Here is a 25632-nt window from a genome sequence, read left to right as displayed (position 1 = left end):
AGTCCAAACCAAAACAGATCAGTTCACTTAACATTGTACATATTTATGTATAAACTATTTTGAAACATGTAGGTATCAAAATTAATTGTTTCCGAATATTTCCATCCGGACTTTGAATAAGTTCTGAGTTTCATTTCCCGACGCAGATGGAAATGGGAAACATTGCATATACAGCTGATTTTCCTGACATACCTACATACAGCACTTAGCTTTATGATATATTTTGTTGAAATAAAAGAATTTTTATCGCTTAAGGCAGAGGTGGAACCACAGAACCAATAATTCCACACGATCATAGCCATCACGATAGTCCTATTATTTGGTACCTAGTTGTTTCTTTTAGGCAATAACAATAATGTAAACTGCTCTTCCATTATCGCTACAGTAGTAAGTTATTAATATGAGGTTATTTATTATAATGCTGCGTCCTAAAGATTTGATCACATATAGAAAATCCACTTTTGTCCTTTATTACAAACCTTATTTTTCTTGATTTTTATATAACCGTAAGGTAAACAATTGCACAAAAAACTTTCAACAAAAGAGTATTAACCCTCCAGCTAGCGGAGGTACCTCGGCTGTAGCACCTAAAACCTATGCCGTAATCTGGTCCTGCCAACATTAGATAGGTGGTTATGAATGACAACAGCATGCAACAATATAGATCTTTGAATATTTGTATCATTGCACATATTGCATACAAATTCTTCGTTCTTTCTTTTAACCATATCCGATCCTAAGTAGAACATATGGGCCTCCACGGAGTGGAGGTTACATTAAAATATTTTTTGTTTTACCACAAATGGATGTTACCCAGTAATTAAAAATATATATTTAATACCTAATGTATAAAATTAAAATTTTTATTTTTTTCATGATATTCTTTGTTTATTATATTATATATAATATGTTTATAATATTACTTTATGTTTTTAATATTACTTCCATAGAATAGTGTCTTTTTGGATAGCAATGTTAATAATATTATATAATAAAATGAAGTATTCAGAAAAAAGGCTTGCATTGATGGATGGATACAGGAGAAGGTAAATAATTTTGTACAACAGGAAATTCAGTTTCAACCAACATTGCATTCAAATCAGTATTCGTAATTAGTAATTACAGTAGATTTAAGAATTAAATTAAAATACATTGTCCCGAGAACAGCTTACATTAGACACGTCCAACTTCAAGTAGGTGGTGATCTACTATCCAAAATAGAAACTAGCAATGATCTGTCACACTCTCCCATTGATATTCTTCAACCTGAACAAACATATTATTATATTTGGCTGATGACACTGAAGCGTTACAACTAAGGGCAAACTATGTTTCAGATGAAAGCGTGGGGATTCATATCTTCTCTTTCTCTCACTCTTGCAGCAGGTCATAAGTGATGCAATGCAAATCAGATGATACGACGAAGTTATGTGGGCTTCCTCGTAGTTAATTTGAAAACTACGTTCACTTTCATCACTAAAATCCTATGGTCCTATGATGCGATAAAGGGTCAAGTATAGACAGGTCCGGGGCACTGTAGTGCTAGTGATTGATTATTTTCGAATGCAATGGACATGTATTTTAATATGAAACATTCATCAATCAATAAACTGTATACCATATTATTGCATTCAAAGTATGAGCAACAACTAACACTCTGATCGAACTTTACAGTTTCGTGTCACGGCCTGACTATCAATAGTGGACTTTGGGTGTGATCAGCCAAAATCCATCCCGCTATCGAACGTTTGACGTGTTGGACATGCCTGGTATGCCTACATAACAATATTATGTTATCATTATACAAATTTAATAATGCGTTCATCTGAACATTGATTACAAAATAGTATCATGACTCAGAATCAAATACAAGTTAGTAAGAACTGATTTCCATGGAGATATTTTTGTTTTAATTAAAATTTTATTTATTAGCTTGAATGGTTTTGATTTGTATCTTGTACTTTATTTAATGTCTTTAATTCAATTTTAGTAATCTTTTTTCCTAAGTTTTCTCCTTCTTCTATTGTATTCAGCAATTGACATCCTTTTGTTTCTGGCATCAGCAGGCATAGAGCGGCCCCCAGCAGGGAGACGATGCCAAAGATGACGGGCGGAAGCCACGCGGCTTGCTCACCCATTCCGGCGACGTATGGCGCGACCATGGACCCGACGCGGGCCAACATAGATGCCAGACCGATTCCCACGTTCCTCACAACCGTCGGGAACATTTCCGACGCATAAAGATATACAACTATGAAACCTATAAACATTCCACAGTCGCCTACGCAAGCTAAAATTACTTTGAATATTCCAGCTGATTCTGGAATGATTGCTATAGCAAACAAACAAATAGATGATATTGTAAAAGTGAGGATTAATAATGTTCTTCGGCCCATTTTCTTCATCAATGGAATAGAGACCAACGTTCCAGGAATTGTCACAAGTGCTGATATGGCAACATTCACAAAAATGTCTCCGGCAAGTTTCCCGATATATTGTGATACGCCATAGTATCCAAAACCGCAGACTAGCCAACTGAGAGTCATGCATATTGTGTTTTTCCGTAAGTTCGGTGTTCTGAATAAATCCAATATGTTAGCTTTGTGCATTTGTTCCTTAACCTTTGAATTTTGATATTGCTGTATTTTTTCTGATATATCATCTGTTGGTAGTTTATTTCTGTAAAAAATTATTAACAAAATACGGGTCAAGATTATTGTTCACGAACCCATGACATTAACACACTAAACCTTGTCAGTCCTATTTATTTATTTTGTTTTCATCCAAACAACAATCCTACAACCCACCTCCACCCTTCACCACTGATAGAAAGTTTATATGAAGTCTATTTCATAGCAAAATAAGAAATTTAATGTAAATTAAAACCCAAGCACTAATATTATGTAAAATTATAATTTAATGAATTAATCTTGAGATATGACATAACTTATTAATGTTTATTGCCATTCAAATATTCATAAGTGGTTGTAACTCAAATACATCATTCTAAAATAGAATTATAATTTTTTATTAGATATAACCAAAGTATTGCTTCAAGGTTTTGGTTTAAAAGATCTTTATTATTCATCACCTATTGCTATGCTTGTATCATTAATTTTAATTGATCAGTTTTTGAAAGTTATTCAGTAGGTATTGAAATATTTTTAAATAATTTAAAGGTAGATATTAAATTTTGTGAAATTGTAAAAAGTATGTACATGTTTTTTCTGTTATAGATTTTGACCATATATGTGAACATATTATTAGTCTTCGGAAAATAAATAAGTCAATTATTATCAATAACATCATAATAATATGTAGGCAATACTTACACCTGTGCAGTCTTGGTAAGTACATCCACTGCCTTACGTGTCTCACCGATGGCCAAAAGCCACCGTGGAGACTCAGGTACAATCCAATAATAGGAAAGCATTAGAATGGATGGAATGGTGAGCGCTAGCTGTAAACTCGACCATGTTCTGAAGAAATAGCCGAATCCTGCCAGCATCAGATGCGCAACATTAAAAGGTAATTGGTACAGTGCTGAGATTGGCTCTCTGTATTCCTTCCCGATGAACTCCATGGTGAGAACGTAACCGATCACCATGGTGCCTCCCGTGGCTGCGCCCAGGATGAATCTCAAGATTGTGAACGTCCAGTATTCTGGAATTTGAGAAGCGGCAATGCCTGAGATCAACTGTAATACGACAGCTGCAACTAGCGGGGTGCGTCTTCCATATCTACAAATAAATAAAATCAATTAAATCAATATTTTGCACGTGGTACACTAAAATCGCGGAAGAGTTAATCATGCTGATCTGTAATAAAAATCCCTAATGATATTTTACTCAAACGACAGGATCGATTCATAAGTTTGTGTTAGTATTAATAGATGGCAATGTTAAGTTGTTAATTTTTTTTAATTTAATTTTAATTTTTTTATTTTTTATTTGTTTCTTTATTAAACACCACAACAGGCTTTGAAGCCCAATAATAGTGGTAAAACACCCAGGCTTGAGGAATTTACATATTAGATTAGGTAGATATATTTTGACCTAACTGGGAATCGAACCCAGAACTCCGTGACGGAAGGCCAGCGCATTGCGCACTGCACCACGAGAGCTGCCCTGAATGAAGAAACATGTTATTTTTGATTCACATCTTTTGAAATGATTTTTCAATTAAGTATTTTATTTCGAATGAAATTACCAATTACATTAAAACAATTGTAACTTTCTATGGCTGGTATTCCTGTACAAGAATTTAAGTCTATAAAATTAATAATTATTAATTAAATTATTATTTTTAAGCACGCTTTTTAGATGTGATTAAGTAACGACTCAGATTTACTGATTTCCTCATTAATAAAATCATATTATTATAAGTAGCTTGGTACATAATGTATAATATGAGTAAGTGGGTAGGTATATATACGAGATGCCACTGCATAACATAATACATTTCCATTCCATTTCCACAGTCTATTTACAATAATATCAATGTCGAAAAATGTGTAAAAATTAATGACTTATTATACAATTAAAATAGAATATTTCTCCTGATGACCCTTTGCATAATTACTTTACATAATAAACTTTAATTACTCTGTTAGTTGTAACATATAACAAATTATGTAAGTACCTATGCATATTTTATCTCCATACTATTATTATCTCAATAATAACATTATCTTTCACCACATGGTTATAATGCTATTAAACAAAACTATTGAATGTCTCCTATTTCATATCACATCAAAACAGTCCACTGTATTATAGATGTTATAATATCGCCATCGTGGAACCAGATTGTAGTATCTCGAAAAAACATAGTTTTGAGTGAAATATTCTGTTACTTTCATTAGAGTGGTATATAATGCTTATAATGTCACGGTTTGTTTTTCAATGTGTGTTTGGATTCGGAGGATGATTGACATAATACGTTGAGCAAGTGGCTAATATCCATTTGTCAAAAAAATAATACAATCTTCACTCTGTGGAGGCCAATGTGAACCATCCGAACATGGTGATGTAATGTAATACATATTCTTTTATTCCTACACTATTCAATCCTCCACAGGGGTCGAAATGGACTGGAGCTTACGGACCGTTCAGGTTCGTGAAATCGGCTAAAATCTCCGTCTCGTGGAAAACATATTTTGACCGTCTGATCTAGATAGACCATATTATAATAGAAAATCTAACACATTTATTTTTATAAAATACACATCAAATTTGATAACTATGTAAATATCGTCAGAAAGTTGTCGAGCGCTCCGGTTCGTAAACTTTTCCATTTCGAGCGCTAATCCTCCATCCAACAGTAGAACTGTCGTATCATTTTTCAATTAGTTATATATTTTCTCAGAAGTGTTTTCAAAATTATGTATGTTAAATAAAATTCGTTGAATAAAACAAATAGTTAATTAAATACTTTTGATTTGCTATATCTACACAACTGACTCGAGTCGTACACCAGATCTCTTGGTGTAGTTTCTGGGCTCTTTACCGAATTATTTCTACCTTCACCGAATACTTCATTACTTCACTATTCATTTTTTTGTGGTTTGGTAAAGTGAAGCTAAAATCTATGAATTCAATATTATCAACTAGGTACGATTATTTGTCTGGGTCCAGCATGGCGATATAACAAAGATGGATTTATTCAATGGCTAAAGGGACTATTATAAATACCCCGGGACCCTAAAATTATTGGTAGGGAACCCAGGATTTGACAAATAATTTAAAAAAACGTCAATAGAATTAGAAATTTTTAAATAAAAACCTGAGGAGAATATTAAAAAAAAATGAATACGTTTTAGAGATAATTAATAAATATGGATTAGCTCAGGTCCCCTTTCAAGCATAAATTTAGCCTTGTATTAATAATTGTGGTTGAATGGTATGGACAATTATTTACTGGCACTCTGGTACATCTGCAGGAAATAGTGGCTGAAAATCTTGGTTGACTTTTACATGTCACTTTTTCAATTAATATTTAGAACCATCAGATCATAATTGTTCTTACTATAGTTGGGAGAACCCCAGCATTTTTCCTACTTATAAATAAGGATTGACCACATGTTCCCCATATCCTGAAGCGGGCCCTCCTACCCGAATATAATATCACCAAGGTTAAGGGCAGTCTGAGATTTTACAGTAGTGTTCCCCAAATGGTGTCCCATGGAACCCCTGGGTTCCGCGAGGTAAAATTGTGTAATCTTTAGCATTTTTTTGTATTCTTAAATAAATTCATACAAATTATTGAGTTGTCGTGACACGGTATCATTTATTATGAACAACTAACTGATCGCGACCCACTTTTGTGGTAGCCAAGTAACATACGACCCTTCAACAGATAAATAGTCATTTTTATTAGTCAAGAAACACTTTAAAAATAATAATAATATACAATTTCACAGGTGAATTATTATTTAATTATATCAATCATCATATCTCATCAAATTGCTTCACAATATTTTAAAATGTTAATATTCTTTAAATAAAATAATTCCGTAGGCGACTTTTTTTTTTACTAATAGAGCAAATTTGTGGTGTGTTTATCTCACTTAACTGGTCGACCCGCCACGCCGGACCCCAAAGCCGACTCTAACATCTAAACTCGCCTCATCTGCTGCACAAACATAAATCAAAGTCCTTCCAAGGACGTCGAACTGGTGTTGCATATCCGACCGCGTACATCTACCTAGCGACAGTCGCACGATTCGCACGTTACCTTCGAAACGTATAGATATTTGGATGCGGCGATCGGCGAGCCGGTATAGGAATGACCAATTCGTAGTTATTTATATGCGTCCTGGCGTCTTCGACTCGCAGCCCGAGGAGCATGCAACTTTGATTGCAACATTAGATGTTTTTTTCAAGCTAAAAAGTCGCATTCGACCAATCTGCGGAGCTCCATTTGGCAACGTGTGCTTTGTGAATAACGACGACGTCACAACGACTTATTTTGATGTGAGAGCCGGCTAAGCTGGAGCCCTGTCAGCCCCACTTTTCTGGGGGCTATGGCTATGGTTGACACAATAGTCAACAATCGATTAATGCGAATATACCTACTATCAATAACGTACCTGTCTGAAATAGATCCAAACGCAACACTTCCAATCAGGATTCCAAGCATAAAAATAGTCTGCGTGAAATCGGCCAGCCAGGATCTGTTGCAGATGAGGTCCCACTCCATGATAATCGTCTGTTCAAATATCGACTGGTCGTAAACCGGTTCTTCGCAGGGACATTTACCCGTTGCGTTTAATAAATTATCTAAGCATATAAAATTTGCTGGCGGCGCCAAAAATATGATTCCCATCTGATGGAAAGCGACGGGGAACTTGGACACGAAAATTGTCAAGCATAGCAGTACTTGGTATTTGCCAAAGGATCCTATTGTCTCTTGGACGGTGTCCACCACCTTTTGTGAGCCATCATCGGTTACACTGTTTTCGGTATCTGAAAAGAAAAAATATTTTTATCAATATTCTTGAAAACACAATAAGTATAATCAATACCCACTTATTTTTAAGATAAAATAATCAAAGAACTTGGAGCAACTCAGATATTTAATATACCTATTAGATTCGCCCAAATTACAAATTGATGTAAATTCTAGTCACATTCGATTTAACAATGTATGTGTATTGAATATAAAATAATTAAATTAGGAATTATTATTGTCTATATTGTTAGTATTCAATAATGTAATGGGGAATGGTGTATTGCTAAATAAAATAGTTCCGGGTCATTGATTTTTAAACAACCAGACTTTTTCCAAAACACATGTTTTAATATTTCGACGGGTAGGTACTTATAAAATTGAACTGACTAATCACTTCCATCGCATTTTTACGTCAAGTTTATCGGTGCTTGATTGCTCGTACTTAAGTTAAAAATAGCAGAGACAAAATTTTCTTTATTCACGTGACTGAAAACTATTGCGTGCAACAATTGACAACAAATTGGTTTCGACAGAATCTGGAAGGATTTGTCTTCGGCAATTCCAAAACATTTGCACGCGTTAATCCACCAATAAAATAAACCACTAGATATCTAGAAACAAATCTCGAATTCACGAGAATCAAATATTCTTGAATTTGAGAATTAATCTTAAGAATCGAAAAAAGTCGAGAAATCACAATCTCTAGTGATGATAATATTATGTGTGCTAATGCTGCAAACTCATTTTATTGTTAAGGGTTTAACATATTTTTTTAGAAAATGATGATACTATTATTCAAATTAGATAAAACTTGAATATCATTTCTCGAGATTTTTTATATGAAATTTGGAGATAAATCATTTTTTCAGAAATGAGATCCGGTGAGTGAGATTTACAAAATATTAATACAAAAAGCAAAATAAAAACTTTTGCAGCAGAAACTTAAAGAAGAACTCGGCTCGTTTTTTACCATGTTCGATCCTAATGGACCTCCATAGAGCGGAGGCGTAACAGCTCGGCCATTGTGGACGTGTGGATGGAAGGAAAAATATTTTTGGGGAGAACACCGCTTCGATGGTTATTTTTTGAAGGAAACTAAAAATTAAACGTCATGTCATGGTTCTGGATGGAAAATAATTTTTGAGGGAAAACCACTTTTCTCGCATAACACCTTGAATATTTATTTCTCGAGAATTCTCTACAATCTCGAAATAGGTATCACTAATGTCTCGAGAAATGAAAAAGTCAAAAAACATTACCTCTAGTTTAAATCATAATAAAGTACAGTGATCATTACGTAGATACAAGTTGGTAAGATGCCATTATGTTGTCGAGATATATTTCTTTTTGACTACTTACTTACGTATGAAGGTAACAACATTGTTAATAGCCATAAACAATAAGATTTCTCACTATACCTACCCTGTCTATATCATCATTTCCCAATTAATATATTATTGGAACCTATTTTTAATAAACTATTGACCGAGATAAAACAACGATTTAAATATTTTACAGTAGAACGAACAAAACGTGACGCAGGCGAAAAAAACCTTTTTTCGCTGTTAATTATTACAAAATTTAAGTTCGTAAATATGCTCCAAACCCGAGATCCACTATTCCAAACGACGAGACAGTGAAAATAATTTATCTCACATAAAAAAAAACGTTTTTACCTTGAAGTGATAAACATAATATTTAAAAATAATAGTAGGTACTATCGACCGAGGGTGCTTTTGAATTGAATTTAAATTTTAAGTGATTTAAGTTTTGTACTATTTCATTTGATATGTTTTGGCGACACGGGTTTTGCCTTTCGATATCTACAGGCATTATGCGCACTCACTAATGGTAATTAATGTGAATTAATCCAGTCGGCGGTATTCAAACCAGCGGCCTACCTTTCTATAGAGCGCAACGCTACCAACTAGACCACGTCAGGCAACAATAGTAATTTATTCACCGATATATAATAATATTAATAATATTTGCATACCTACACTTTGTGGAGACCCATTGGAAGAATAAAATAGTAAGTATCTATACTATGAAAATCATTCATGATAATAATACTATAGTTTACCAGGCAAGTTTAGCGATTTCCAGACGTCGGTATTAGATTTAAAGTTTTTTTCACTGAGATAAAACAATTGGCGACGAGCGTAAATGATGAGTAGGTATGCGAAAAGAATACAAATGTGCACTTGTACAGTGGTATATTAAGCTTGTTTATAAGCGTTATTAAATATTACAATAAAATGTGTAGGTATAATATTTTCCAAATCATATTTATTTCCACAGTGAGGCATTAATAGTTTTCTAATATTTTAGTCAGTCTCATTGAAAGAATAATAAACTTTCATACTATTTACATGGATTACGAATTACATATTGTGGATTACGAGTGATATATTGTATAATACTACCTACCTGGTTAAAAGAAGTCTTTGAAGTGGTCTATCATACAAGTTTTAATATGAGACACTACATGCGTGAGACACTGCGAAATTTATAAACAATGTTGCAAGCCTGCTAAAAGACATCGAGACAAGTAGGTATTTGCATGTTGTGGTGAAAGTAATTCGTCGTGCATATACAAAAAGTAAAGGAATGTTTGGAAAACGGTTCTCAAACTTATCCGAAATTTTGTACCTACTGCAGTTTTATTGCGGCTACTTGGATGGCATATCCAGACAATTTATTCCCGCGTATAATTGCACTCAGGAATACCTAGATTCATAATTATAATCAACTAACTACCTACTGCGCTATGTCTAAAATCTGAATATAATAATATATTGCGGGGTTACTGTCAAAAGTTGGCAAGTTTCGAAATCTTATGGAGTAATTACAATTTTGAAAATTTGATATGCCCTCTAAAATCAGGTATAATGCTTATTGTATATAAATGTATATATTATATATAATTGTATATAAAAAAACCTTTGTTTCATCATTTTTTTGTTTTAGTTTACAGTGATCAGTGTTGTATTGAGGCGCTCGAAGACATCGTGCTAAATTTTATTTTGATGCACCTTGTTAAAATGCCTTATATCGTGGGTGTCTAACCTTTTGACTTCACTCGACTGCACATAAAAGAAAATTGCTGTTTTTAGTTCTCATTGCCTAATTTTTTCCGACCATAATTATTACAAGTTGTGATTTTTTTTATCTTGCCATAAAAACCAAAATCCAATTAAAGACTACGGATGAAATATATTTCAGATGAAAATTTCTCCAATTCTCTAAAAAAGAAATTTTTGAAATTTCCGAATTCCTTTTTCTCGAGAAACGGAACTCAACTACTTTTCCAATTATTTCTCGACAATTCTCGCGACAGGAATTGTTGATCACTGGCTCTACCCACAACCCAAGTCGACTGCTTTTCTGTGGTGGTTCTCCGAGGTAGGGAGCTGCAATTTGGCAGGAATGTAGTCCTCAGCCTTTTATGGGGCGGTCCAGGTCTTTATTTCGATGTTTATTAAACATTATATAGCTTGGCTAATAATTACTGTATACTAATAAAGAATATACCACATTAAAACTAAAACAATAGTAGCACAAAATTCATTTTAGGGGCAGTCTTGACTTTTGATCCACATTTTCGTGATTACGTAATCTTCTCTGGCCAAGCTTTTAATAATATTACATCAACAAACGATACATACAATTGTAGGTAATCAAATAAACAACGATTTATACTTTATATAAAAATCAGAATTACCAATTAAAATGGCGCGTTAATAACAACATCCGTAAAGTTATGGCCGAGATAGAGTCCGAAATTTGTGATAAAGTCATCGAAAATTGTCAAGCGGATCGTGAGATGCAAGATGGCCCGGGGAGGTCATTTGATTGATATTGTGTTCAATGTGTAATTGCAAAGACCAAATTATCGATTTATTAATAAATATATTCGCAAAAAGTTAAAGATGGGTACCTATGTGTGTTTTATTAAAATATCGTACCAGAATTTGGATAAAGCTTTATAATTATATACCTACATTTAAAATTATCGAGGAGAATTAAAACTCCTGCGAGATTGAGGCTCTGATGCAGCATCCTGTGACTGTGGGTACAATAATCCGCCATTGACAGTGCTTGAAATTTGTATCTACACTTTAACACTAATTTTTGGCTGATATATATATTATAATATTAATAAAACTCTGTATATAAGTATATTACCTACCAGTAGCGAAAGGTGGAGGTAGGATGTTTAGATCCGCCATAAATAGTACACATTAAACTTTGTTAGTCATACGTATTTGTTTTTATTGAACTAAGACTATTATTTACAGAATAGATTAGTTTTTAAAAATCAATTAAACCCTGCCTAAACCAAACCATAATATTTTTTATTTATTTTTGACGATACGACAAAATTGTGCACACTTTTCATTCATAATTATTCGTTTTCGTTGGATTAAGAATACATATTTTTTGTTGGTTTGTATTGTTTAATTGTATAATTTTAGATATTTTATTAATATACTTACTAGTATTTTTGACTATTATCTATTACGGCTTGGTGGTTTCGCAGGGTTTAATTTAATTTTAAAAACTAACCAACACCATTTATAAATAATTGTAGTCTTATTTCAATGAAAAAAAATACGTATGACTGACAAAGTTTAGTGTGCACTATTTATGGCGGATCTTAACAGCCTACCTCCACCATTCGTCACTGTTACCTACATATTATAAAAACAATTCTAGTTTCTTTCTAAAAAGACTGCCTCCGCCAATAGTTGGAATGGATACCTAATTAATATTGTGATTCAGGCAGATTATTAATAAACAACAAGACTCCGATATTTTATGTGACTTTCAAATTTTATTTTGACGTAGTTTCCGATTATTTTAGCTAGCCTATCGATTGTGATTTTGCGAACCGGTAGTGCCTGGAATGCGGTTTTTAACACAACTCAGTCACTACTACGATGCACATTCACGACAGTAAAATTAGTATCACCTTTATAATAACTGCTTGTTGATGTTGTTGCGTTTCAAAATGTTTGATTTTTTTTTCAGTAATATTACAGGAAATGGAGTACATAGAGGTATATTAGAGTAATCTGTAGGATATCAATACGGAAATTACATTTTTACACTTTTTCTGATACTCGTTTATTTCGAAAGTTTATTTTGGAAACTTTCAATTATTATGCCCGTGCACTGCCATCTTTAGATTAATAAAGCCTGAGCATAACTTTTTGGACAAGCAACGAGTGGTCCACTGCCATACTATTTATTGATAACGTACGTGCAAGCAGAATTTGGTATTCTATAATGACTGAAGAGTATAAAGAAGTTATTAGTTATTGTCGTTTAGAATCGACTGTCACATTGGCAAACGTCCTAGTGTATTATGATATTATTATACACAGAAGAAGTTTACTTACTTTGATCGTCACTTGCAATTATTAATAACACATAACCACTAAATCAGATGATCTCCAAGGTCTCCAAGATACGTTAAAATAATCTGAAAGAAATCTGAAACTAAGAATACTCCGACAAGTGAACACGGCAGCCGCGTCAGTATGAGCACTTTAAAGACAATGACAAGCAATGAGAAGGTCATCCATAGACAACGGGAGGGGCAAAAAGTAGGACCAGTCGTGTAATGTATCGGCTTCCTTCTTTAGTGGGCAATGGCCTGTGTCATAAATAACAATGTCGGTTATTAATGTAATCATCATTCCATAGTTACCAACTTAAAATGATAAGCGAAATCCCTTTATGACTGCACTTTATATTATGGCGTGTATTAATTGCGTATTATGATTTACGATTCAGAGTATTCTATAGATTAGAGTTGTGCAAACAACTAACTGGCAACACTGAAGTTGGGAAAAAGCGTATGTTTCTACCGTGTACACCAGTGGCGAGGGGTAGAGGTAGGTTTTGAAGATACAACATAAAGAGTGGACATTAAACTTTGTCAGTCATATCCACTCATTTGTGCGTACCTGTGATGCTGTCAACACCAAAAATTCACCAATGGCCGCATTCCTCAATAATTATTCAAATATATTCATAAATTAGTAGGTATCATATTATATTATTTGAAATATCTATAAGAAATATTTTGAATAGATGTTATGACATTATAAGATGTTATAAAGTAGATTATTTCACATAATATTACTGGTCAATCAATACAGGTGCATAACAAAATATATCAATACCTACGATAAGACAAACATATCAACACAGACAATAATCAAGATGGTTAGAGCAACCCATTCATTTCTTCAAAATTCCAATAGTAACATAATCTTAGTCTTTCAACAAACTACATACCTAGGTATCATATTATCTCTGAAAATGTCTAAGTCTCCAGGAGGCGCATTGATAAGATTCATACTCTCTCTATTTGTGCCTGATTAACCTCACATGAATATCGTTAGATGAACGTAACAGTGAGATAAGTCAAAAATAATTACAAGATAAAAAGAACTTTTTATATACAACGTTTTTAAACATTCTGTTGAATTATTATGCTCAATATGCTCAAACTTGTACTTGATATGAAGTAAATAAAAAAAAACAAACAAATATAGAATGCTAAAATGTCATTTTGACATTTCATTTTGATTTCCATAGTAACGCACGTATATATTAATAATTTAGTTGCTAGAACCACCCCCTTAGCAACCAATAATAGTCTTTTACTTTTTACGGATTTTTCTGAAATAACTTTCCATACAAAACGGAATTCTGCTTAAATATGGCTAAAACTATTAAAAGAATGCATTGGCATCGTGTTCTGATATATTTTAAAAGTTTCAAATGTCTAGCTAGTCGGGAAATTAGTTAAAAATCGATTGCAAGATTTGTAATGGACAAACAACTACTGGACAAACAAGAATACGAGCTAATCAAAACGTTGTAATAATAGTTTTGAGATAATTGAACTTGAATGTTTTGTGTCAAACAAATGAAATACTTAGTTAAATATATTTATTTTCTTTTTTCTTCTGCGGTTTATAATAAATGATAATGGTAGGTTTTTTTGTATACCATTATTAACAGTGGGTTATCTCAGTTATCCCACTGTTGCTTTGAAGTTACAGGACATTTTTAATAAATTCAACAGCGGCATTGTTTCTTTTAAATGGGGTATTACAATTAAAGAATCTTAGTGATTCATTGTGTAGGTATAGCTTTCAGAAATCGAATAGCATACTTATCTCAAAATCGACTTTATTCACTTTATCTCATTGTTAGTTTGAGGTAGAGATATAGGTACAGTTTTCATTCAGAAACTCTCATGATTGCTGGAATTCAAGACCATGGCACGTGAGAGCAGGGAAAAATATTTTAACAATATAAGTGAGTTACAAAACAATGCAAGCTAGCATGCTTTGAAGAAAGGCAGTCGGAAAATACTCTTTGAAAACTAAAATTATCTTTATGATAATACGTACATTTTAAAATAAAGAAAGTTCTTCTGGACGCGTTCGAATATCAGCCTGTAAAAACTTCGAAAGCGCTCAATATATTCATAATTCAAAAGTAGGTACTAAGCACTAACGAAACGTAGAGAGTGCACAAGATTTAGATTGGTCTCATGATGAATCCTAAAAGCAAGCGTACTTCCTCGTAGACGTACAGCTGCATAAGTGATAATGCGAGTGAAAACAATAATGCTGAGTCAAACGTTATGCTAAGATCCTTCACCCCAGATTGACGTTTTAGCACGTCGCCATTTGACATTTATTATATTAAAAAAATATCATATTTAATCTGGGATCTTGAACAGGATAATGTTTATTAGTTTGCACTACCGGCAATATTATAATGTAACTCGCGGGGAACTATAACAATAATTATTGATATATTCAAACAATGATGTATACTTTATAACAGGTGTTGTTTGCTTATATAGAACTTAAGAAAGGATTAACTATCAAACTGAGCTACGATAGTGTGCTCCCTTTTTGACATTTATGATCAGTACCTATATAGTCTGGAAAATTATCACGAACAACGTCACCAAATTATCCAAATTTACTTCGAAAATCAGTTGTTGATTCGCGCAATTTATAGATGTTGTTTTAGCGCAAAATTGCGTTCAGTGATGAGACTCATTTTTGACTTACTTAACGGGTTTCTTAGTTACGGTCAACGAAAATAGATACTGGACCTATGATTAATGATTTTTTTTGTTGTTGAAAATATGGATGACATTGATCTGGGCAAGATGGCACTACATGCCATACGGCGACCTCAACCATCGACTTATTGAAATAAAAAAGGCGATAAGTTGATTTAGGGAAATGGACCTGTTAATTGACCTCCAAGGTTGAGCGATTCGACACCTCTTGATTATTACCTGTGAGGCTACTACGTGAAGTCACTGGTTTATGCTGTTAAACCAGTAACAATTGACGCCAACATTGTTGGTTATTCGTGATATATGACCAGCAGTGCTCGACGAAGTGACCCGAAATTGGACGTCAAGAACAGCCGCGGTGGCCATGGGCCCGAAATCATTTTCAAATGTTAATGCCACGTATTGATATTTCGATTAAAAAAATATTGATTAAACGTAAACCAGCCGAACAACACATACCTACATATAAAAAAAAATTGTACTTGTAATAATATTAACTTCTAGAATATCTGAATTAAGTATTTCATTGTGATAGTGAAAGGCAAAGCGTTTAAATATCCTCAGTAAAATATAATATGAAGTGTGTTCAAGTGTAAAGAAAAACAAAGGGAGAGTTTGGTAAATCACTGCCAGTTTTGATACAGGAACACAGCCTACTTGAAGTTGGTCATACCTGCAATTGGCTTGTTGTGGTCGTGTTAGCCGAAGTAACCGTGATGCAAAAATGAAAATTAATAAAACACTCTTTAATATTTATGATATTTTGCTGGTATTAAAGATTAGTTTCAAAATCCGAATTGTATAGACCCAGCGCTCGAAATGGACCGGAACGCACTGGAGCACAGCTCTGGTTCGCGAAGTCCTCGAGATTACTGTTCGTGGAAAAATTAAAAATGACACTACGGTCTGGGTAATTATGAAAATCCTTACTTACATTAATTTACATTTAAAATAAAATAATAAGTAACTTGACATGTCATACCTACACACCTACTTCTACAAACAACAATATGATTTGAATTTACATGCGCCTGTGAATTACCTACGTGATCACAGCCATGATTTATTCTGGATCGGAACCGTTTCCTCGTGTCAAGTCTATCAGGCAACATTAGCGAGGGGTGCAAGACTAGTCAATGCGCTCCCCAGCGACGTAGATATTTTCGGTGACTTAAGCGTCAATTACATTGAGCTACTTTACGAGCTGCTTGTTGGCGAATTTACTATCTGCCTCGCCCAGTGTCATCATCGAACAAGCTAACAAGTAGATTGTAAACACTCTACCGAGAAAAGTTGAAAGCCGGTCAACTTTACACGCTACACGCCGGCGTGTGGGCCTACTGCGTCTGCGCAGTAGAGCGTAGTAGCAACGTCCCGGTAAAAAAACGAACTGCGTTCTGTCAAAATAGTTGCTGGCTTGTGGCTTCTCAGCGAATGGAAAGTTTTGTGTGTCATCATGACAGTCGCAGTAGCTGAATCGCCCGATTTTAAATTCGTCAACAAACAGCTCGTAAAGTTGCTCAATGTAATTGACGCTTTACTATGTATTTTGTATTCGAAATTTTATTTGAATTATGTACGTTTTTATTTTATTTTGTTACTATTATTATTATTTTCTATATTCTCTTCTTCTCTCTTGTGAGGGTAATATTTGTTATAATGTAAATCTCATGTTGTGTACGTCTTGAATTTAGATTTGTAATGTCCACAATGTTAAGTGGTTTCGTTGCAAGGTTTTTAGGCGATCTTAATATAGCATAAATTCTGATTAATGAGAGTTTTGTACCATTACATAGGATATGGGCTAGTATTCCAGGATTCGCTATATTTAATATGTGTACATTTTGTAGACGTAAATAATAAATTATTTATAAGTACAAAACAGTGACGTCCCTCAGCGGTAGATAAATGAAGAAAAAATAACAAAACCATTTTTGACAGCAAAGTTTGTGAAATTTAGTTTTTATCACCTGCGGTACTGAAAAAGGTTGCCTACCTACTTCTTTGGTAGTAGTGGGTATCAGATGTCTAAAAATTGTTAATACTTTTGTCCGAGCAAGGTTGCTAGGTAGATATGTATATAAGGTATATAACAAAAAAAATCGTACACTTAAATTTTTTCAGAAAATTATGGAGCGTTCCGGTTCATAAATTTTTCTATTTCGAGCGCTGGTTTAAGTAATTACCTACATTCATGAATGCATTTTCAAAATATTTTACTACATGACTTTCACTGACATGATATTATTTTGTTTTTCTGTTTAAGTATATTGATTTAGATTAAATTAGTTACTATGTAAACTATGTAAATTAATTTAATTGCATTACGATAACTTGACAATATTTCCAATACCTACATACCTAATCATCAAAATATTGTAATGAACTTGCGTAGTTTTATTTAGTATATTAGTATTACCATAGCAACTGGTAGCAAAACCGGTTTCATTAATTAATATAAAGTATTCATTAAATAATAAAATGTTGCAATGGAAACAGGACTACTGAATTTTCAACAAGATTTATGGTTTTATATAAATAATCACGAATGTTTTTGAACCCTTATAATAACGTACCCAGGGCTCGAAATGGACCGGAACACCGTTCCGGCTCATGAAATTGGACAAATTATCGCTCCGTCTTGTGGAAAAAATATTTTGACCGTCTAAGCTATAATAGAAAAACAAACTTATTTTTACAAATACACTATGTAAATATCTTCAGAAAATGTTCGTAAACTTTTCCATTTCAAGCGCTGAACGTACGAAAACCAACTACAGGTGAAAATTTTGTTGAAAAGTTTAGTACCAAAAAATATGGATTAGGTATAGATACCGTTTACTGAAGTTGATGATACTGTCTTGCAGTTGGAGACACATACTTTTCTGAACAATCATTGTATAATTATGTTTTGTTTTAGATAGAATAAATTATCCTTTCGACTCACTGATGAATACTTTCATTCTCTAATTCGAATTTGCACCTCAAGTTTTTAAGTGGATGTAGTTAATTTGGCTAAGGGAAAATCATCCAAAAGCAGGAAGACATTTTTATTGATACTATTTTTTATATTTTTTTCATTTGGTTTCGTTTTTATAAAACATGTTTATTTCATACTTTATAATATCTATATTTATATACTTCGGTATTTTTAAATATTGAAATAATATAAATATTATACTTTATATTATCTCTTAATAATTTACTTAAATTATTGGTAATTGTGCCGCAGATGCCGTCATGAGCTTTTATGTATTTTTTTTACGAAAGCAGTTTATTCCATGTAAACAATTAATTATAAATAAATACCTTTTTTTTGTCGGTGCATAGGCTTTTCGATTCAATAATTGTTAATTTAAAATTTGAAATTTTCATACATTTTGACGCATAATTATCACAAACTAAGATTATATTAGGTAATACTAGGTTGGAGTAGGTTAGGTTTGATTTGGTCTAAAAAGAAAGTTATAAAATCTCATGACGGCAGCTGCGGCACATTTACCAAATTATTATTAAAACCAAACGTTAAAAAATGTGGTTAATAAGATTGAAAAATGGTTAATAACCCCCGATTGTTTTCTAATTGAAAAATACAAAATATACTAAACTGTATATTTATAAAAATATAATATAAAAAATATGTAAGTAGGTACCTTTACTGTTTCCCATTTTCACTCTTTTCTGTTGGCACTAGTAAACGTTATCTTATGTATAGTATCAAATTTATTGTTATAAATTCATAATAATACTTATTTTATTTCGAGCACTAAATCACAGCAATATAAAAACATGTTTTTTTATCACAACACCAAAAAATAATTACAGAACAACAATTTCGACAATCCCGTTGTCATGGTAATATATCATTACAATCGAATGACTTCTAATAATTAAAAACGTATAAAATCACACACTATCAAATATTTTTTTCGTTTGTTTAAATTTAAAATGAAATTCGGCACAACGTTTGTCGGCCTTCGTCGTGTATGGTTTATATACAACTGGTTTGGTCTGACATTCAAAGCGCCTCGCTGAGCGACTGTCTTTCTACTAGTACACAAAAATTCGAGTGTTCCAAATCAAGAGTGCCGTAGTTTTGAAATAATTTAAATTTGAAATTAATATTTTTTCAAACTGAAACAACGTCTTTTCTTCACAACAGCTAATTATCAAAATAAGTAAATTAATATATTTCAACATAAAAAAATCTCCTATCATGAATGACTTCACCACTAATTAAAATAACTGGGCTCATACATATTACGACACTGCAGTTAGAGTGCGTCGACGCAGATCTTTCTAAATTCCAAATGCATCCGATTACAATCTCCAATTGGATAACAAAAATACAATTAGAGAATCTAGTTGGATGCATTTGGAATCAAATAAGACCTACGTCGACACACGCACAACTGCAAACTGCAGTATCGTGTGTCTGAGCGCTAAGTGGTAAGGTACATATTTTTCGTCACCACACCAGGCAGGTTTTCCAGATCTAAACTATACAATGATTTGAAAAGATACATTAATTTTGTCTTCATTTGCTTGATTTTGAACTGGTATTCATCTAGATTCTAGGACACCATTCTATGCGCGGAAAGAAAAAAGGTAACTTTAAAATCATTAATTTTCAATTCAAGCTGCTCACAATCACTGCTGAAGTTTTAATTACCACATTTAAATAACACGATAATTATATCGAATGGCCAACTGCTCCAAGCCGCGACGTTAGCACTAAATGAGTTAAGCTTTGGAGAACTTTTTAATGTGAATTTCTATGGGTTTGAAACAAAGTTCTTTTATTAATTCCACTTTAATTAAGTTCTACTACGAAAATGCCAGTTCAATTAATTACATGTTTCTGTGCGATATTAATGCCATTTATAAGTGCCAATATTAGTAACACTAACATGTCGAGAGACATATGCAAGATAGGATAAGAAAATGACAGGAAAATGTTAGATTTGCTAAAAAAACAAAATCAATGTACATAGCATGTATATTTAGGTAAGTACCACTTTTGATGACGAAAAACAATTTTTATGGACAAAAATGAGACCTTTTTAGGTTTGTTGGGGGAAAATCACCTGTGATTTTTTTTGTGAGAGTTGAAAAACAACAACAAAAAATTTTCACAAGAAAAAAGTTTCAGTGGTTGATTAACGAAATGATCCGGAAAGTTTATGGACATGTAACTACGCTTGTCAGGGGGTAGTTCTGGGCGAAATTAGAGAACGCAATGTTTTGTTTATCGGGTGAATTAATGGTTTACAAAGTAGGTACAATATAAACTTCTCAAAAGAGATCTAACGGAGTTATACGCATAAAATGGCTTCCAGAATCCAGTTATCAAGTCCTGTTTTCCCAATTTAAATCAGTTATTTACCGCCAGTGAACTCAGATATAATTTTTGTTTAAATATGATTATTTCTTGAAAAGTTAAAAGCGTTTCGAATTTAACACCTTTTCCCGATATCATGAGGAAACGTAATACTACGTGTAAATAGTCATGACCATGTTTGTTTTTTTTTTACATAGCATTATACTCCCATCAGGGCTCGAAATGGACCGGAGCTCACCGGAGCGCCGTTCCGGTACATAAAATCCCCAAAATTATCGCTCCGTCTCGTAGGAAAAATTTGAACGTTTGAGCTAGATAGGCCAAATAACAAAAAAATAAACACCCTTCTTTTTGGAAAATACACATAAAATTAGATAACTATGTTAATATTTTCGTAAAATTATCAAGCGCTCCGGTTCGTAATTTTTTTTTATTTCGAGCGCCGACTTCAATGTAGGTATGTGAAAAGACATAGGTAGGTAGTTTTTTTTTTAATCGTATATTTTTATAATTTTATAACTCTAAAGCTATTCGCGATATGAAAAGATTCGACTGTATACATCACATTCGATTTTTGAATCTGGATACCTATGTAAAAATACTAGATCTGGCAACATAAACGCTACGTTGGAAATGCTTAAATGCCTTAAATGGATGTGTAACACTGTAGAATTGAACTGTAACAATGCCTACGCATTTCTGACGTATGAACGTTTAACGGAGGAATTACCTGAGTATCCGTTACTCTTGTAAATTCAATTGTAGTGTGGCGGAATGCACCTAATTAGGAAATTATGATTGTTTTGTATATTAGGTACGAGGGTGGGTCAATAATTCCTTAGAAAAAAGCATTAAAACAGTTTTTATTTTTGTATTTTTTTTTTATTTCTCAACATAATCTCCTTGGAGCTCAATACACTTGGTTAGACGTTTCTCAATATTTTTAAACCGTCAGAAAAATAAGTTTTCGGAAGGTCCTCAAAATAAGCATTTGTCCGATCGATGACTTCTTCATTTGAAAAAAAACGTTGTCCACTTAGCCATTTTTTTAAGTTTGGGAAAAGGAAAAAGTCACTGGGGGCTAAATCTGGCGAATACGGTGGGTGGTCGACCAATTCGAACTTCAATTCTTCAATTTTAGCCATTGATCGTAAACATGTGTGAACACGGGCATTGTCCTGATGAAAGAGGATTTTTTTCCTGTTTAAATGAGGCTGTTTTTCTTCAATTTTGTTTTTTAGCTGGTCCAATAAAGATGCATAATAATCCCCTGTTATTTTTTTTCCTTTTTCCAAATAGTCAACGAAAATAATTTCACGTGCATCCCAAAATACAGTAGCCATAACCTTACCAGCTGATTTTACGGTTTTCGCCTTCTTTGGACATGGTTTGCCTTCGCAATCCACTGCTTTGACTGTTCTTTCGTCTCGGGAGTATAGTGGTGTATCCATGTTTCATCTACAGTCACAAAGCGATGAAAAAATTCATCCGGATTGCGTTGCATGAGCGACAACAGGGCTTTAGAGGCCACCACCCTATTGCGTTTATTGTCGACTGTGAGCAAACGCGGCACCCATCTTGCAGAAATATTTTTCATGCCCAATTTGTCATGTAAAATAGAAATGACGCTACCTTTTGAGATCCCTGTAACCTCAATTATCTCACTCAACTTTAATCTTCGGTCACTTAACACCATATCGTGGATTTTATTGATCATTTCTGGTGTAGTCACCTCTACAGGACGTCCTGAGCGTGGTTCATCCTTTGTTGATGTACGACCACGTTTAAATTCATTTAACCAGTTATAAATAGTTGCAAGTGAAGGAGCAGATATGCCGTGAACTAAATCCAACTCATTTTTTATTTTCTTTGCTGTTAACCCTTTTATATTAAAATGTTTAATAACAGCTCTAACCTCAATTTTCTCCATTTTCCATTTTTCCATTTTCCACAAGCAATTTTTTTTTTAAATGTACGAGAAACACACAACAACCCGACCAATCTGATTGAAACTTCGCAGCATACTGAATCGGTAGTACCGCTGCATGAAAACAAACCGCTTACAGTACTAGTCGCGCCACCTGTCGGCTTTTCTAAGGACTTATTGACCCACCCTCATATACTAATTGATTTGTATTTATTTTAATTGATCGGTCACACGATTTATAAATGTAGGTAACACTGGAAAAACCACTGTCATTGTAAAATTGTAACCACACATTGTAAACATTGCAGTTATTGTAAGAAAAACAAACGTAGGCGTAGTATTTTCAATTTAAATTATTATGAATGACAAAATATCGCCATTAATAATATCTACATTTATAATATTATACTAGATTAATAATACTTATAATACATACAGATGTGTCCCGTGAATCCACGTGAAAACCAATAACAAACAGTAGTAGGCACTCGAGACAATTCAAAGGCTTTCAGGCTTTCACTGCGTACTTAGTATTTTAATCAGTAACGTGCGGTGATTTTTGTTTATACGGATGTTTTTCAAAAAATACACATACATATTATAATATGATATCTACTAGGTATTTGCTACACATTATTTACTTAGGGTTTTAATCATGGCCCCCACATCCTGAAGCGGTCCCCTAGGCCAGGATCTTTGTCGGCCCCCTACCTATCACTAAGGTTAAAGGCAGTCTGACGTTCTAAAGTGGCGTTTTATAAATGGTGTTCGAAGTCAATAAAAGTGTATTTTTAGCGATTTTTAACACATCGAATATGGAGTTGTCGAGTATCAACACACAATAACCATAGATTGCATCGCACAACCATATATTTTAAAACGGTAATAACACTAAAAATCAGTCGATACCTATTTTGAAATAAATTGTAATAATAATTAATGCTAATAAAGTATAGATTAATTTAATATTAGGTATAAACGCTTTATTTGGATTGTAAATTAGTAACATACTCGTAATATTAATATATACATTATTATCTATGTATGTAATCCTAATCAATAACATCTTGTTTATGTGGCATGCAAATAATTGTGTTGTGAAATAAATTTGACCGCTGATGTAAATTTTGTAACAAACTTTTTTAGTAGGTATGTAAAATTATTGTTGTTGTTTATCTAAATATTATGTAGATAATGGGAACACGGTTTCGTAATAAATTGTGTTATATCAAACGAACTATTATTGTATTGTGCACAAGTTTATATCACATTATTTTATTTACAATATTTTATCATTACAAGACGAATTTTGAAATCCGAAATTTCATGGTTACATTATAACCGGATTATTGTCTTTATTTCATTCGTAGATTTATATATTTTTTTCTTAGTGTGACATTCTGATAAGATTTGATTAACGTCCATAATAAATTATAAGATACAATTTTATTGTATTATAGGTATATTGAAAAGATTTTTTTGTTTAAATGTCTGGAGCCAAGAAGTAATATTGTTTTACAGTATTAAGTCAAATTTCTTTCGTTTACGGTTACGTTTCGTTCATTACGTTTCGGTGATGGTACTCAGCAGAACTATTCTAAATTATTATCGCTTAACTCAGGGCTCGAAATGATCGGAGCGTACCGGAGCGCCGTTCCGTTTCGTAAAATCCCCCAAATTATCGCTCCATCTCGTGGAAATATTAATTTGACCGTCTTAGCTAGATTTTCCATAAAATAATGTAAAAATCTAACACACTTATTTTTATAAAATACACATGTAATTAGATAACTATGTTAATATTTACGAAAAAATATCGAGCGCTCCGGTTCGTAAATTTTTCCAGTTCGAGTGCTGTGACTCCAAAATCAATATAAAGTGATACGTGTGATAATATGTCGTGTTCAGGCAGTTAATGATTCCGGGATGTTAACTGTCAGACGTGATATTTTAACACGATCGCTCATGACCGCGTTTACCGCGAGCTGTCAAATGTCGTAAGTAATACTACGTCTTACGTGAGCGACGTCGGCGAAGCGATAAGCGGCGCGCGCAACTCAAACGTATAACCGTATAAACGTACAACCAAAAAAGACTGTTTACGAACATTTTCACACACGGTTATACGTTTGAGTTGCGCGTGCCGCTTAACGCTTTGCCGACGTACGCCCACGTAAAACGCTCCGTAAAACAGTTAACACGTGTTGCTTGATTCCAAATGCGTCCCATTAAAATCAAGTAAGACGTATTAGCTGTACCTTCTTTGTGGAATTGCTCCGAGTGATATCCGTGTTATTTTGAAGCAATAAAAATAACGGAAACGTGTTTCCGTGTTAACTATTTACAATAGCCCTGCTGGAGTAGTATTATAAAACTATATTCTATATAGATCTTTTACTTTACGACGGCGTACTTTGCTAAGCAGGTTGCGCATGCAGACGATGAGGTTAGGAGTAGATACTAGATACACATATTGTTAATCCAAAATTGAATTTATGTATCTTGCCGACATATTCCCAAAATAAAATAAAGTATGTTTATCATTCCGAACATTAAAATTTTTAAGAGAGAGATAACATAACTTCGCTATCTTGTAATTAGTTGGAGAAAAATAATACTCTTATAACTACTTATTTCTACTTTTATTATTTCCGGATTTTCCTGACGTAACCGAACTTGAACTTGATGAATAATTTTACACCGAGATAAAGAAACGCACTTATTAATGTGGTACGCTGAAATATTTCAGGAGTTCCGTTAAATTGTTAAAATAATAAGTATTCATGC

At 33.2% G+C, this 25632-nt stretch overlaps 1 protein-coding gene across 1 annotated transcript; it reads right to left on the bottom strand.

Annotated features, from left to right (window-relative positions):
• Positions 1 to 1850: 1850 nt before the first annotated feature.
• On the bottom strand, positions 1851 to 19580 carry LOC147075697 (organic cation transporter protein-like). Its single transcript, XM_085941788.1, has 4 exons — positions 19231 to 19580; positions 7091 to 7466; positions 3333 to 3740; positions 1851 to 2679 (listed from the first exon to the last, which is right to left on the bottom strand). Exons 1-4 carry the CDS (start codon positions 19244 to 19246, stop codon positions 1929 to 1931), a joined length of 1551 nt encoding a protein of 516 aa, XP_085797914.1. The 5' UTR covers positions 19247 to 19580; the 3' UTR covers positions 1851 to 1928.
• Between the last annotated feature and the right edge of the window lie 6052 nt (positions 19581 to 25632).

Source organism: Rhyacophila brunnea, unplaced genomic scaffold, assembly GCF_057557595.1.
Source record: "Rhyacophila brunnea isolate RB1 unplaced genomic scaffold, BYU_Rbru_1.0 scaffold_14, whole genome shotgun sequence".
NCBI classification, from domain to species: Eukaryota; Metazoa; Arthropoda; class Insecta; order Trichoptera; family Rhyacophilidae; genus Rhyacophila; species Rhyacophila brunnea.
Note: the sequence above shows the minus strand (reverse complement) of the source record. Positions and strands in the feature narration are given on the sequence as shown.

Excerpts from the sequence above, each read along its gene's own strand:
- LOC147075697 (XM_085941788.1), bottom strand. Across the intron at positions 3,741-7,090 it reads TTTGGATCTATTTCAGACAG|ATATGGAAGACGCACCCCGC; the intron begins GTACGTTATTGA and ends ATTTATTTGTAG. Across the intron at positions 2,680-3,332 it reads CTTACCAAGACTGCACAGGT|AAATAAACTACCAACAGATG; the intron begins GTAAGTATTGCC and ends AATTTTTTACAG.